Source organism: Aphidius gifuensis, linkage group LG4, assembly GCF_014905175.1.
Source record: "Aphidius gifuensis isolate YNYX2018 linkage group LG4, ASM1490517v1, whole genome shotgun sequence".
Classification (NCBI taxonomy): Eukaryota; Metazoa; Arthropoda; class Insecta; order Hymenoptera; family Braconidae; genus Aphidius; species Aphidius gifuensis.
The window spans coordinates 13,128,898-13,146,070 of record NC_057791.1 but is presented as its reverse complement, the minus strand read 5'-3'; the positions used below and the strand labels follow the sequence as shown (position 1 = coordinate 13,146,070).

The following is a 17,173-nucleotide window of genomic DNA, read 5'->3' as shown; positions in this document are numbered from 1 at the left end:
GTAACTTATTCAATAACTACCAATCACAAAAACAGAATTTTCTAAATTTTATACTCGTTATTGTTGACATTGTGAGGATAATAAAAAAAATTATTTTAATATAATATAATATAATATAATATAATATAATATAATATAATATAATATAATATAATATAATATAATATAATATAATATAATATAATATAATATAATATAATATAATATAATAAAATATAATATAATATAATATAATATAATATAATATAATATAATATAATATAATATAATATAATATAATATAATATAATATAATATAATATAATATAATATAATATAATATAAATATAATATAATATAATATAATATAATATAATATAATATAATATAATATAATATAATATAATATAATATAATATAATATAATATAATATAATATAATATAATATAATATAATATATAATATAATATAATATAATGTAATATAATATAATATAATATAATATAATATAATATAATATAATATAATATAATATAATATAATATAATATAATACAATATAACTAATATAATATAATATAATATAATATAATATAATATAATATAATATAATATAATATAATATAATATAATATAATATAATATAATATAATATAATATAAATATAATATAATATAATATAATATAATATAATATAATATAATATAATATAATATAATATAATATAATATAATATAATATAATATAATATAATATAATATAATATAATATAATATAATATAATATAATATAATATAATATAATATAATATAATATAATATAATATAATATAATATAATATAATATAATATAATATAATATAATATAATATAATATAATATAATATAATATAATATAATATAATATAATATAATATAATATAATATAATATAATAATAATTATTTTATAAATTTACAAGGATGAAAGTGTATTTTCATTTGATACACCGGTAAAATAATTGTTTAAAAATAATGAATTTATAAATACTTCTAAACATGAAAAAAAAACATTTATAAACTATTTAATTTATATTATTCAAGGAATCACCAAATAGATTATTCATCAGTTTGGAAAGATTTCTTGTTTTTAGTCATGACTTTGTTGAATATGATGAAACTTATGAAATAATAATATTACCAAATTTTACAAGATCTTTATATTATATTTCAGGATTTTACTTCTTTCGAGAAAGTATTATTGGCCTTGTCAAGAGTTTTTTCTCTTTCTAGAAGAATTCATTTCCTTGACAAGAGTATTTTTTCTTCTTTCAAGAAAGTATTATTGGCCTTGTCAAGAGTTTTTTCTCTTTCTAGAAGAATTCATTTCCTTGACAAGAGTATTATTTCTTCTTTCAAGAAAGTATTATCGGCTTTGTCAAGAGTTTTTCCTCTTTCCAGAAGAATTCATTTCCTTGACAAGAGTTTATTTCGAAACGTCTTGATTTTATAAAATTATATATATGAAAAAGTTTGAGTCGTGATTCTTTTTATATACATATAACTTTTTTAACTAAAAAAAAAATGTCTGAATTTGATTAATTCGAATTCGATCGTAGAACCATTTTAAGTTCTGATTTATTGCTAAGAGATGAAGAAATTGACTTTTTCACCAATTTATTACATGAAAAATTCAATTATGAGTTTATACGCTGTTGGGCGCTCCAACATGCTGATCTCGTAGTACAAATACCGGCTAATAGAAAACATATTCGAATTTTACATACAGCAGCTATAGATATTTCTCATAAGAAGGCATATGAAATGATTGGTGGTCATTGGATATGCAGTTATTATGATGGTGATTTGATTCATATTTATGATTCCTTAAACAATTCAAATCTCGATAATCAAATTATAAAAAAGTTGTAGATGTTATATGGCAATGCATTTGATAAAGAAACTGTAGAATTTCACAGAGTACAGAAACAAACTAATGGTTCTGATTGTGGAGTATTTGCTATTGCAAATGCAGTAACTCTTGCATTAGGCGGAAACCCCGAAATGACTACATATATGCCATATAAAGTTCAAGACATGCGTGCCCATTTATTATCAATGTTTGAACTTCGCGATATCTTACCTTTTGCTCGATCAAATATTCATAGTTCAACTAATAATAGGCTGAGAGATGACGAGAATACTTTTGAGAAAAAAAATATCAAAGTACCTACTTTTTTGCCAAATATTTGAACTCCTAAAAGAAAATGCCCAACTAATGGTGACGTTTTGTTAAATACTGAAGGATATGATTGTGGTCAAAAGCGCATTTGTAAACGGAAGGTTATACAGATTCCAAGTATTTCAGAAGAATCTAAAAACAGAATTGGAGGGAATCAAAGATTAAACGGAGACGACATGCTGTTCTTTGGAAAGTTGCTATCTAGTTGTTCTGATTATGTACCACAGGATACTTTATATATCCAAAACCTAGATAAAATTCAAGCCGTTCCAAAAACTAAAAAACATATACAAATCCTTCATAGCAGAGGCGCTTCTGGCTCAATGACTGATCACTGGGTTTGCAGTTATTACGATGGTAAAAATATTTATATTTATGATTCATTAAACATTCATATACTCCATAACGATTATCAAATGTATTTACAACGTTTATTTCCATTTTATTCAGTTGAACAGAACAATATGTGGTTTCCAAGAGTTCATCAACAACAAAATGCTGATGATTGTGGTGTGCTGGCTATTGCATTTGGAGTTTCTTTATTATTTCGTCATAAACCTGAAAGTATTGAATACAGATAATTACTAAAAGTTCTAAAAGTTCTAAAAGTGGAAAAACAGCATCAACTGACAGTGATGTTTCACAGGATTGTAGTCTAGATAAACAAGGTGCTTTTCAGTGTTCTAAAAGTGCTTATATTAATGACAGCAAAACAAAATCTGAACAAGATGAAATAATACACTCTAATCATAGTTTATCAAAATACTTAGAAAATGATAATGATAAACTCCTTCTCTTAGCGAACGCCTATGATTGTGGTCAGAATGATAAAACTGCTATAAGAACTCAACATAGTGCCAATGATGACGAAACTGATAATGAAAGCCTAAGTGCACTTATTTCTGGTAAGAAAATTCAAAAAACTATCACCGAATATGCAAATAAAGATTTTAAGCCAGATCTGAATGCAGAAGATAAAAATGAAATAGAGAATTTAAAGAAACGAGCTATGCTTACTCAAATAGATCATTCAGAATTAAACTACGAACAATATACAATATATCCTTTGTACGATAAACGAATAAAGCAAACAGCTACAGACATTTATCAAATGTTGAAAATTCAAGACGATTCATTGGATTCACGAGTAAAAACTTTAGATTTGCAGTGCTTTCCAAACCTATATCCTCGAGGGATAAATAAACAGTGCCAAAACCGAGCTAAGCAGGTTCGCGATCATGATTTTATAAAGCAAAAACTCTGTTACCTTAAGCCACGATTCAGACTAGACCAGCAATATATATTTTATTTATTGAAAAATGATAGTATTCGAAAATTAAAGTCAGGAATTTATCACATGTTAAATGTTACAAATCCACGTGACAGTTATACTGTAAAAAGATATTTAAACAAATTAAGTGAGGGTCAGTCAGAAAGTGAGTTAAGTTCTATATTTGAGCGTCTCCCAAACACAGAACAATTTTGGAAAAAGCCAAGAAATAATCTTAGGTGTATGATAAGAGAATATGGTCCAGCTACATGGTTTCTTACTCTAAGTCCAGCAGAGTATTTATGTGATGATTTGATTCAATATGTTCGTGAAATTAATGCTCCATTCTTAGACAAGATGTTACCGGGTCAAGTAATTGCTGCAGATCCTGTGTCAATTTCTCGTTACATGGATCAAAAATTTCATGCCATGTTAGATTTCCTTAACTCAGAAAGTAATCCACTTCGAAAAATTACTCATTATTTTTGGCGACGGGAATATCAAGGCCGTGGTATTCAACATTTCCATATATTATTATGGGTTGATAATGCGCCTATGATAGGTGCAAACGAAATTGAAGAAATAGTTGAGTTTATCCAAAAATATGTGACTTGCAAAATGCCAAATAAAAATTTGGCACCATTATTGCATCGTAGGGTAACGACTCATCAAAATCATCATCATAATGGTTATTGTATGAGGTCATCAAAAAATAAATACGGAAAAACGATTAAACGCTGTCGATTTGGATTTCCTAGACCTGTTACCGAGACATTTGTCTCACGTGATCCAGCGATCGCAATCGCAAATCACAGACATTCACGGTCTAAGAATAAACTATATGATCTCCCTAAAACCGAAGATGAAGGGAATATTAATGATTATAATCCTGTTATTCTTACAGTTTCGAAAGGGAATGTGGATATTCAATATGTAGGTGAAACTTCCTCAGCCCTAACAGGGTATGTTACAAAATATATAACGAAACATGAGCGATCAAAAACTCAAGCGATGGTCAATGATATTAACTCCACAGCACCATTGCTCACCAGATTATGGAATTTTGCTTTTCAAAGTTTAAATAATAGAGAAATTGGAGCTCTTGAAGCAGCAGATACATTATTAGGAACTTCTTTGAGTGGAACTGATAGTAATACAACAATAAAATGGTTGAATGTGAGACAAATCAGAGGGCGTAAAGTGAAACCGTTTGAGAAAATTAAAACATTGGATGAAGATTCAACCGATATTTTCGCCCCGTCTTTAATTGATGACCATTATCCTTCACGTCCTATGAGTCCTGTCTATATGAGTTTTGCAAAGAGTGGGACGTTGTTAGATCTAAGCCTGTGTCTGATAAAGTCGAGTATTATACACTCAAAATAAATGATCAAGGGAACCCTATATTATGGGTCAAAAAACGATCTCGAGGCTATTTAATCCATCATTGGATATACAATATAAAAACCCACCCTGAAGACTTTTCATTACTATTTTTATTTAATCCTTGGAGAAACACTGATGAATTGAAAGATGGTTTTGAGACATTCGCTGATTCATTTAATGCTAAAAAAGATGAACTTCAAGAAGCATGTAATTATTACAAGCGTCTAGATGATTTTCAAGAAGGATTAGATCATATGCAAAAACTAATTGAAGGAAAAGAAAATGAAATTATCGGAAATAAACCTGAGGATCAACTAGAAGATCCAATAAATGATGATATTATGGAAAAAGCTGCTGGTGAAGCGATGAAAGATTTTAAAGATATTGGTAACGCAGATGCAGAAGAAGAAAATGATTTAGATGAACTGATCAGCTAAGAGTCTTCCAGAAAGTGACTGATGTTTTTGAGGATGATAAAGATGAACCTTTAAAAATTTATATTCGTGGAGAATGTGGAACAGGTAAAAGCTTTCTAATCTACGTTATTAAAACTTGGATTCGAAAAACATTAAATCGTCAAATTGCAATTGCCGCTCCTACAGGCCTTGCTGCATTTGGTATTAACGGTATGACGCTGCATAGAATTTTTTCACTGCCGGTTCATCATGGAGGTACACCAAAGAACATGGCTTTATCTGACGGTGCTCTTAAGGTATTACGTGAACAATCAACAGACATTGCACTAGTGATTGTTGACGAAATTTCAATGGTTTCTAATGTTACGTTAATGTATGTTAATCGCAGATTGAATGAAATTTTTAATACTTCTGATGAATTAAATGGATGGTTCGGTAAAAAACATATCCTATTTTTTGGAGATCTAATGCAACTTATGCCAGTTGCTCAAGACGCAGTTTACATGGATTTATCATCTGATGATATGAAAAAATGTCTTGAATCTATGGGACATTTTAATATTTGGAAACAATTGGTTGAATATGATGAACTTACTATAAATATGCGTCAGCGAAATGATGATGCCTATGGGAAACTTTTGTCTTGATTGAGAGTTGGATCTATGACGAAAGAAGATGTTCAGCTGTTAAGCACTCGGAATATAAATTTAAATATATTCCCTGTTGGTGACAGACTCGATGAACTGTGTAATTATATACAAAAATTGCCTTCATCTGCTGTATGCTTGTTACCAACTAATAAAATGTGATGTAATAAATTCTGCTATGTTAGACAAAATAAAAACACAAGAAATATATAATCTCTGTGCAAATGATACCATCGATTGTAAGCCTATTTATCGAAAAAATGCAGAAAAAGACTTAGCTAACAATAAAAACACCAGAAATTTAAAATAACTAAATCACTAAATTTATTAAATGAATATTACTTTTGTATATTAACAGTTTCAGGGTCTGTTGCCAACTGCATCTTCTTTCTATTTTTTTTAGAAAAAATAAAAATTTGCTATATGTATACTCTGTTTCATGTTGCGTTACCTATCCTACCGTTTTAGTTTCCGTTACAGTTTCTGTTACACTACTTCCGTCCCTGATTTTCGTGTCGAATTTTTTTTCCACCTACCCTCAAAAAAAAGTTTCACTTGAAAAATGAATTATAACAGACTAATAATTCGATGACGACTTGATGTCTCCTAATCAATTGTATTAGTTCAAAAAAATCAATTTGTTAAAAAAAATCAATATTTATAAATCGAACTGGCAGAATCTGACAGAATCTAGCAGACTTTCGGAAGCCGAATATTTGGCTGGCAGAATCTGGCAGACGGTTGAAAGCCAAATATGTAGCTGGCAGAATCTGACAGACTGTTTGAAGTCGAATATGTGGCTGACAGAATCTGCCAGATTTTTTTGACCAGGGAAAATTTGTTATAATTATTTTATATTAATTGCGAATAAATTAACGATTATTTTCGTGTTATTGCTTTGAGCTTTGTGTTCAATAATTATAGGCATCAAAGAAATATTTAATACCTATATGGAAATATGGTACCTATATAATTTTGAATAAATCGAATATTACATGGATATACGTTTGTTTGTAACTTTTCTAATATAATCATACACTGGAGTTCCTTCAAATGTTAATTATGGATAGTCATATGGAGAATGACGAAATCAAGATAATTGCTTTCATCGTCACTTATTAGTTTTGGTGGTAAACTAATCGTTATAATTATCAGTATTTATTAAATTTTGTATTATTTCCTTTTTTTTTTTTTGTTAAAATTTAATTTTTTGGGTTTAACTTAAAATGGGGTCAAAATTTTCATGCTAAAATGTGTACGGTCAAGTAAATGTATGTAGGTAAATAATAATAATAATAATACGAATGTAGATAAATTGAATATAAAAATATACCGGTGTATTGCCATCAATTTCCATTCAAATATTGATGTCAAATCGTTCTTGGTCGTTCCGGTTGGGTATTCCTAGATGAGGATTTTCCGTGGAATAAAAATGATTGTTTCTGGTATTCCAAGACCCAGTTCTACCGAAAGTGGATTCATCAGTGAAAATGATGTTATGTATAAAATTTTTATCTTCTTGATGCTTTTGAAGAATCCATCGGCAGAATTGTAGACGAGGACCAAAATGGCGATCTCTTAGACCATGGACCCTGGTAAAATGATAGAGGTGAAATCCATTATCACGTTACATTTTTGACACACTCGTCTGTGAGATATTTAAAATTCTTGCGGCATCACTAGTACTCGCTGTTGGATTATCTTCAATAAATTGGAGCACTCGACGACGACGATCGTTAAAATCAACGTGACGTGGACGACCCGGGTTTAACGGAGGCCAGGGTGCCGGATCACCAAATTGTTCCCAGCGGTCAATTGCATACTGGATTATTATTTATTTTTTTGTTTTTTTAATAAGACATGAACAGACACTTACTAGGTTTTTAAATTTTAATATTCATTTTCTTTTTTTAATGAATTTCTAATTTCATTTTCATCATTAATTATTTAATTTAAAAAAATATATAAAAAATCTAGTATAGTTACAGTCAATGATGGAACAAGTGATTTATCACAAAATTAACAAACTGTATCTAAATTTGACTCTTTTGGTTGTCAACCAGCCATTATTTCTTTATCATAAAGTACAGTAAAAAAATTATGACGTCTACTTGCAGTTGATAAAACAAGTTCAACAGTAACACGTTCTTCAAATTCACGTGAACTTTTTAGATACATGCATTCAGGAATGTCATACAATGTATTCAATTTATCAGGAGCTAAATCACTTGAAAAATCATTTTGATCTTGTGATCCATCTGTCAATGAATCAAGTGATTCATGTGATTGTCAAAGACGTTGATCACGTTCTTTTATTTTAACTGGTGTACTTGTTGCTTTTTTTATTTCATTAAAATTTTGAGCAAGACTTGTAGCTGCTTATTTTAAACTATTCATTCCACCAAGTATCATTTTATTTGATTTTTTACCAGTTAAACTTGAAGAACTAAAATTATAAAATTATATTTAATTGATTATTTTAGGAAGCACTTTTTTTTATAATTTTTAAAAATTGTAAAATTATATCTTACGGTCAATTAAAAAAACAAAATTATTATTTTAAATACACACCTGATGTAATTTGAGAAACTAAGTGATTCAATAAAAACATTGGATGAAACTAATTCTTTATTTTTACTAAATGCAAGAAGTCAAAATCAATGAATATACTGCCTGATGAAATGTTGCACTTCTTGATATGACATTGCTGTTTGTAAAAATAATATATTCATCAACATAATATCATTGTGATTTCATAAATTGAATGAATATCTTCTGAATAAAACTGGCCCACCAAGTCTTCCATCAGCAGTATTATTTACGTCATTTAATCAATGCACCCAATGGATCATTTTCAATAACTGGAGTTGAGCTGAATCTTAAGCAATACTATCTTGACGTAAAAATTTTGGTTTTATATCCAATGAATTAAATATTGCTAAATCAGGAACAGGTCGACCTTTCAATTGCTACAAGAAAAATTAAAAAAATATTAAATATATTAATATTTTAATGTAAAAATTTAGAAATACTTACCAATCACGACTAATCGTATCAGCATCTTGTTAATGTGTATTATCAAGACTTAATCTTGATGTATCTAAATATTCTTAATCATGTGGCTTCAAGAACAGCCTATTTATGTAAAATTATTATGATCTATAATATAAATATTAATAATTATGATTCAATTACTTAATCATAAAATCCATAGGTTAAGGCATTAGGTTGTACACCACTACGTTTCATATGAAACAATAATTTTACAGCTAATACTGGTTGACCATAAACACCACATAGTTGCATCGGTGCTCTGTACCCTTGTTGTTTACGTTTTTTTTTTCAAATTCAATATCTAGACTAATTTCATGATTTTTTTCACGTTGTGATTTATGTTTATTTTGTGTTCTAGATTTTTGTTGTTGTTGTTGTTGTTGTTGTTGTAATTTATTATCAAGACTAGTCTTCATGAACAAACAGGCATTTTTTTTTCAGTTGATATTGATGGTAAGAACTTCTGTTTGCCACATTATTTTAACAGCAACTCCAGAAATTTCTTTTGCGTATAATGATAGTTCAACAATTTCATCTTTTGAAACATCTAGTAAATCAGCAACTAATGGTAGTGATAGTATTACATTAAATGTTTTACGATTAGGACAAATATTTTCATTACAATTAGGATTTTTACCTGAACAAATTTTTAGAATTCGTAATTTAACAACTTTTGACTCAACAAGACCGTCATTTGTCAATGATTTTTACTTTTTTTTATTCATTTTTTCCGATACGATTTTTTTCTTCTCGTTTGATTAATGGTGCTGATGGTGGTGGTATGCCAGTGATGTAGTGATAATGGACGAATATTTGGTGGCCATGGTATTGGACCAGGTCCAAGCTGACTTGTCGTTGATGGTGTTTCTATTCCTGATGTATAATAATAATCAAATTTTGGCATGTCACTTGATGATAATACTTTTGTTGATATTTAATTTGATACAACAATTTGAACACTTCTATTTTATCAAAACTATAAAGACTTTCATATGAATCAAAAGATAACACATGCTGTAACATATCAATAAAAATTTGATCAATTAATAAATATATATATATATAATATATAAAGTGATAATATCACTCATTTTGTTATTTGAACAAACAAATCCTATTATAAAAAGGACACTTAACCGCTTTTTATTCGTAATATGATTGGTCGAAATTTTTTATTCGTAATATGATTGGTCGAAATTTTTTAGCATTTGTTTATAACTAATATTTTATCGTTTTCTCTCTCACACTAACACGTTACTACGTGTTATGTGGTTGCTACGTGTTGTTGTGTGGTTGCTATGTTTGTTTTTTTTTCAAGCGGTTGGCAGTTATACTTATTCACAGTTGTGTCGTTGTCGTTGAAGAGAAGTAAAATATTAATTAAAACATTGATTGATCAGAATATATTCATTTAACTTTTAGTTAAAATAAAATTTGGTAAATATTAATATTACTTAAATATTAATATCATTTAAATATTAATATATATTAATATCTTGATTACTTGAATATTAATCTATTGATTATTTAAAGATTTTTTCCAAATCGTTTGGTTGCTACGTGGTTACTACGTCTTATTAATCATAAAAAGTGTGTGATTTATCATCAAAAAATATATTTTAAATAATAAAAATTTAAATATAATATAAAAAAAAATTAGTATGACGTGATATTATAATATCTATAAAGTGAAAATATTAGAAGTGAATAATAGATAATAAAAGTTTATTTAACAAATAAAAAAAACGTTGTAGATTGTGTGTGTTGGTGTGTGTGATACTTGACATTTCTGGGGGTCGTTTACATAGACCATACCTGTAAATGTGACATAAGTTATCACAAATTTTCACGGCAATCGACATGCATTGGCCAATTTTGTAAATATTAATCCTATTATAAATAATAAAACAGAAAAAAAAGTGTCGTAAATATATTCATTTTTTTTTTTTTTTTAATAAAATAAATACATAATAAAACAACTTTGGTTGCTACGTGGTTACTACGTATTTTTATCATATAAAAATGTGTGATTTATCATCAAAAAATATATTTAAATAATATATAAAAAAATTAGTATGACGTAATATTATAATATTTATAAAATAAAAATATTAGAAGTGAATAATAGATAATAAAAATTACTATTTTTTTAAAATGAAAAAACGTGGTAGACTGTGTGTGTAGTGACATTTTTGTAGGTACGTTTACAAAGCCTACGCGTGAATGCAGCATAAGCTATCACAAACTTTCGCTGCTTTCGCTGCATGTATCGGTCGATTTTGGAAATATTAAATCCTATTATAAATGATATAAATGATGAAATAGAAAAAAAAAATGTCGTAAATATATTCTTTTTTTTTTTTTTTTTCAATAAAAAAAATGAGAATTTGATTGCTACGTGGTTACTATGTATAATAAAATAAATAAATAAAAGTGTGTGTGTCTCAATACTTTTTTTTCTATATAATAATAATAAAAGTGAATCAGTGTACGAATTTTTTAATCGTTTATTTTATGAATTATAAATTAATTAAAAATACTGATGATTTCGTGGTTTATCTTTAAAATATTTAATAAAAATATACTATTATTTTCTATTTTTTCAAAGATTAGAAAATTGTTCAACAAATATGTCATATGAATTTACATCGGATGAGGAAATAGCCGGTTTTCGAACTGGTGACAAATTTGTGTAACTATATAATTTATTATTAATTTTGATGATTATAATACAATGATATTAATTTTTTTTTATTTTTTCAGCGATATTACAGGTTTTGTTGATGTGATAAATAATATAAAATCTGTCAATATTAAAGGTCAACCAAGTTGGTTGTTTGCAGTCATATTAAATAATAATTCAAAAGTAAGAATGCGTGTAATATTTTGGGGTGACAAAGCACAAGAATTCGTAAAAAAAATAAAAATGAATGTGGTTATTTCTTTGTTTTTTTTTTTTAAATATAATTTTTTTATAATAATAATTTATAATAATTTTTATAATTATATTAATATTTCAGCTTTTGGAAATTCTTGGAGGTAATTTATCAACATCTAACCCAAAATTCCATAATCCAAAAGACAATATTCATATTTTAGAATTTAATTATCAAGATTCAAGTAAGATGATTACACATGGTCTTTTTGTTCAACCAGAAATAACGCATATTGATTATCAAAATGTTGAACTGGAAAATTTGTTAAAAACAAAAATTAAATATAGTGGTAATAATATATGAATTTTAATTATTTTTAGATTGAAAAAATATATTTTATTGATCCCTTTTATTTATTCGTTTTTTTTCAGAAGTTAAAGCTTATTTAAAATCAATGTTATTAATGGAAGAAGGAGAGAAGTCTCATGGCTTAGGAAAAATTGTTGATCACAAAGAAAACTACGTGTTGGTTGAAATTGTCGATTATCCAAAAGAAGATGAACGTTTAAAAATTGGTGTTGCTGTTAAAATGCGTGGAGTCATTTACGATGATCGTAGGCATTGACTTTTGTATACTATTATCTCTTAATTTATTATTGTTTGTAAAAATTTTAATTTTTATATTTTCAGAAATACCAATTTTTCAAGTAAAAGATATGGACGACGTGGATGCGTTAGAAGAAAAAACGTTGCCAATTTCACAAGTCAGAAAAAGTTTTCAACGTTTATCTGCTGTTGTTAAACGTCAAAAAATTGATAATGCAAATGATGATATTTAAATTAATAATATATTTGTACTCAATTAATTACATATAATAAATTATTTAAAAAAATTCGAGATAATTGATAATCAAAATATTGATTATTGATAATTAAAAAAATATGTAAATATATATATATTATTTATAGATATAAATTATATATATATATACTCTATGTATTAAAATAAAATAAAAATATAGAAATAAAAATTATTATTCTTTGTATTGAATAAAATGACATTTAAATAATAAAGTATGCTAAAATTAGTCTACCATTATGTTTTCTTTGAGATTCTTCAAATTATTTTTTGGTAAAAAATATAATAAATAATTTTTTTAACCTCATCTTTTGTATATAATTTATTTAATTGCTTTTTTTCTAATAAAAAAATGAGCATCACAATTTTTCATTAGTTACAAATAAATCAAAAAATAAAAAAAGTGTGTTTAAAAATATTGAAGCTTTTGATCTATCTCTTACTCGAGATACATAAAAAATTTGAAAGCTTTCACAAAGTATTTATACTGTGTTGTGTCATAAAAATATAAAAAAGCAGTGTGTATCAAAATATTGAAGCTTTTAATTTATCTCTCTCTCGAGATAGATTCAAAATTCAAAAATTTGAAGAAAAACATTTGAATTGTGTTGTGTTGCCGTCAGAAGTACAACAACTAAACTAAGCTCTGGTCATCAAGATTATAAAAAGGACATTGTTCTTTCTCTAAGTTTGCATGACATACGCATGTGCGTGATCATGCGTATAAAAGTGAAAAAAAATAAATACACTAAAGAAAGCACCTAATGGCTGCTTTCATTCATGAACTTAACGTTCAGAACATTGATGTGATCTCCATCAGCGCACGCGTAGGCGCAGATGCGCAGAATTATTTATTTTTTTATAAATGGCTGTGCATTGGCGCCGGCAACCACTGGCATTACATATATTTTTAGGTTAGTACTTAGTACACAATTGTCAAGAAAAATATAAATGTAATACCGGCGCCAATGCACAGCCATTTTAATAATTCACATCAATGTTCTGAACATTAAGTTCATGAAAGAAAGCAGCCAATCTTTTTCCTGTTTATTTTTTGCTCATGCGCAATTAAATGCACAGTTAGAAAAAAGTCAGTTTGCAACAGCGTAGGACATGAGAGGATTTATCAACCATGTTTTAATTCTCATTTTATAAGAATTATTTGTTCGACGCCACTGCATGCTATCTTTCTGGTGTTTATTATTTTAAAATACAATTAGTAAAATGAGAATGATTAGTTGAATGAGAATGATCATACACAGGCGCGTATTATGCAAAGATGAAGAGAGAACAATGGCGCCGAAAAATAATTATTAAAACATAAATGTACTACGCTGTTGCAAACGGACTTTTTGATGACTGAGTATTTAACTACGAAAAAATAAATTTGAAAAAAAATAAACATCGATAAAGACAGCATAATATTTATGCGAAAAAAAAAATATATACATGCAAACACGCGCCGAAGGCGCGTTATCGGTCTCGTATACACAAATAAATGGTCAATTTTATAAATAATAATTCGTATCCATGGTATCAAAAAAAAGTGACAACTTAAATGAATTGAGAAAAATTAACTATCAAAACTAATATTCTGTTAATATTTATCTAAATAATTTGAATGTTATTAACTCATATCATTCAGTTGAATTCAATTAAATAAATAATCAATAATAAATAAGTAAACTAAATGAATAAAATAATAATTATTATTTCAATTTGAAAATAATAAATGGGCTGGATTTTGCAATGTATTTTTCAATATTTTGGATTGATTCGAAATCAACAACGATTATGAAATCATCAAGAATAAAAAAAAACTGATAATGGCAAGTTATTGATAAAATATGAGAAAAATTTTTATCATGCACGAATCTTAGCAAAAAATGGTAAAATTATTTTATTTAAATTATCGATTTTATTAACAAAAAAATATTAAGGATAAATTATAATTTATAGAAAGTGAAAAGTGGTTGAATGGATTAGAAATAAATAGAAATGGTGAAATAACTGGATATGGGATACAAGAGCATGAAAAAATAAACGAAGCAGAAAGAAAAGGAAATGAAGTAGGAATTAAAGAGATAGATGAAGAAGTACATCAAGAAACACCAGAACATGAAAAAGAAATAGAGCAAGAACAACAGGACGAAGTAAACCAAGAAGTTGATGAAGAGATAGATGGAGAAGTACATCAAGAAAGACCAGAACATGAAGACGAAATAGAGCAAGATCAACAAGAACGAAGTAAACCAAGAAGTTAATGAAGAAATACAACAACGAGAAAGGCGAGAAGAAGAATTTAACAGAGAAAGAGCTGAAGAAATAATACAACAAGAATGTCCAGGACAAAGAGGGAGAAATTTAAGAGATAAAACAACAAGGAATTCTAAATCATGCTATAAACATGAATATTTTTACATCCCAAAATTTACAGCTTGATAATGCTGCACTTTTGGATATTGAAAAGAGGTGGTTAAAAAAACCTGAAGAAATGGTGAGAAAATTATTAAAGTCATTAATTGGGAAGGAAAGGCTTTTAACAATGACGTTATCTGGAAGAAAACGGACAAACACAACCTCTATAATAATTGTGCAACAGATAATTAAAATGCAAGTACACATGTAATATTCCACTTAATGAAAATTGCATTAACATTTCAATCATTCAAATAGAGTACTCATTTTATCAGCTAAATTTCTAAATGATATTCAATATTGAATAAATAATTCGGCAACATCTGGTCTATAAAATTCAACAAATTTACCAACAACACCAAGTTGTCGTACATTCAGGAAAATGAATTTAAAAATTGTTATTATTATTCTTAAATATTTATTTAAAAAAATAAAAAATCTTTTATTTTTGTTTTGATTAGAACAAGATCAACACCTCAACCCAGTATGATCAAACCATTGATCATTGTATTCAATTTCTTGTTGCAACAAAACCAACAGTTAAATCGTGTAAATTAATAAGTGCTGGTTTAAATGCATCTTTAACAGCGTCATGATTTGCCTGATATTTTTCCTAATAGAGTACCTTTTCAATATCACTTGTTTTTAACTGAAAATTTTATTTGATAATAGTTGTGTATTATAAAATAAAAAAATTTAATGAATCAGCATGTGTTATGTTGTCTTTATTATTATTTGTTGATGTACCAAGTGATGAACGTCAATATCGACATAAAAAAAATATTTTTTTGGTTAGTTCAGTTAATTAAAAATTTCATTATTAATTAAATATCACTAATGAATAAATTTAATCAATAAAATATAAAATTAATATGTAAATAATAAATTTATTGTAATAAAATTTATGTCTAAATTATTAATTAATTTTATTTAATACTATCTAGTATCTAGTAATATCTAGTATACAAAAAAGATTTAAAAAAGATACTCGTTGTGTTGGATGTTGTGTTTGTATATATGTATGTTATATATTATATGTGCTGCCGAACAAAGATTATTTGATGATAAATCATTACATATTGTATTGATATTATCTATATCATAATCTATCTGGTATGATATTTTTTGTTGCATTTGAATAAATGCATTGGCTTAACTGTCTAAGTTGTGAAGGTAGTTATACTGAACACATACTATAGTTATTACCATAGAAAAATAATTTATATTGATGAAAAAAATTTACATGATGAATTAGCACGTTTTCGAGTAACAAATGAAAATAATCCATTTAGTACTTGTAATTGTCATTAGAATAATTTATACTAAAGTACTAGTATGATGAATAAGTTTCAAGTACCAAATACATATAATAAAAGTTATATCAGTATTATTATGTTTATCTATATATTTATGGCAGAACCAAATCGAATGACAATCTTATTGCATCTTATTAACGAAAGATTTTATGGAGAATAAATTTAATGTGATGTGAAATCCATAATACTTTTGATCATCAAATAATAATTTATTATTCAATTTCTTTCGAGAATGTGATATGATTAATCAATTAAGTTTTTTTTTTTAAACATTGAGTAATCAATTGATTAGAATAAATCCATAAATAAATTATTATGAATGGGAGTATATGATTTTTACTTAAGAGAAAATATAATGGAAATTGCAATTGGAAATTGAAATCATGATTTTAAAAATTTACACAACCTAAATATTTTAGATAAATATGTTACTATTTGTGTTAATAATTTACATTACGGAGATTATTTCAAAATACGTTTTTTGACATGAAAAAACAAAAATCATGTTGCTATCACGTAACTATATACGTTGAACGTAATAAAGTTGAGACCATGGCCGAAGTAGTCAATGAAGAATATTCATATATTTTATTGAAAATACAGAGTCTAATTAACGAGTTTACTGGAAGCTATTTAATGTACAGAAATATCGATGATCGGTCGGTACAATTACATTTATTCGATATCGCGTCACGCAAAAATTCGATTTAACTTGAAATAAATAAACCACTCAA

At 26.7% G+C, this 17,173-nt stretch overlaps 1 protein-coding gene across 1 annotated transcript; it reads left to right on the top strand.

Moving 5' to 3' along the window:
• Nucleotides 1-11,527: 11,527 nt before the first annotated feature.
• Nucleotides 11,528-12,739, top strand: LOC122855110. The gene is made up of 5 exons (XM_044156270.1): nt 11,528-11,662; nt 11,734-11,836; nt 11,991-12,195; nt 12,278-12,460; nt 12,537-12,739. Exons 1-5 carry the CDS (start codon nt 11,601-11,603, stop codon nt 12,683-12,685), a joined length of 702 nt encoding a protein of 233 aa, XP_044012205.1. The 5' UTR covers nt 11,528-11,600; the 3' UTR covers nt 12,686-12,739.
• Nucleotides 12,740-17,173: the final 4,434 nt, after the last annotated feature.

Coding starts and splice junctions, on each gene's coding strand:
- LOC122855110 (XM_044156270.1), top strand. CDS start 11,601: ATGTCATATGAATTTACATCGGATGAGGAAATAGCCGGTTTTCGAACT. Junction 12,196..12,277: donor AACAAAAATTAAATATAGTG/GTAATAATATAT, acceptor GTTTTTTTTCAG/AAGTTAAAGCTTATTTAAAA. Junction 12,461..12,536: donor TGGAGTCATTTACGATGATC/GTAGGCATTGAC, acceptor TTATATTTTCAG/AAATACCAATTTTTCAAGTA.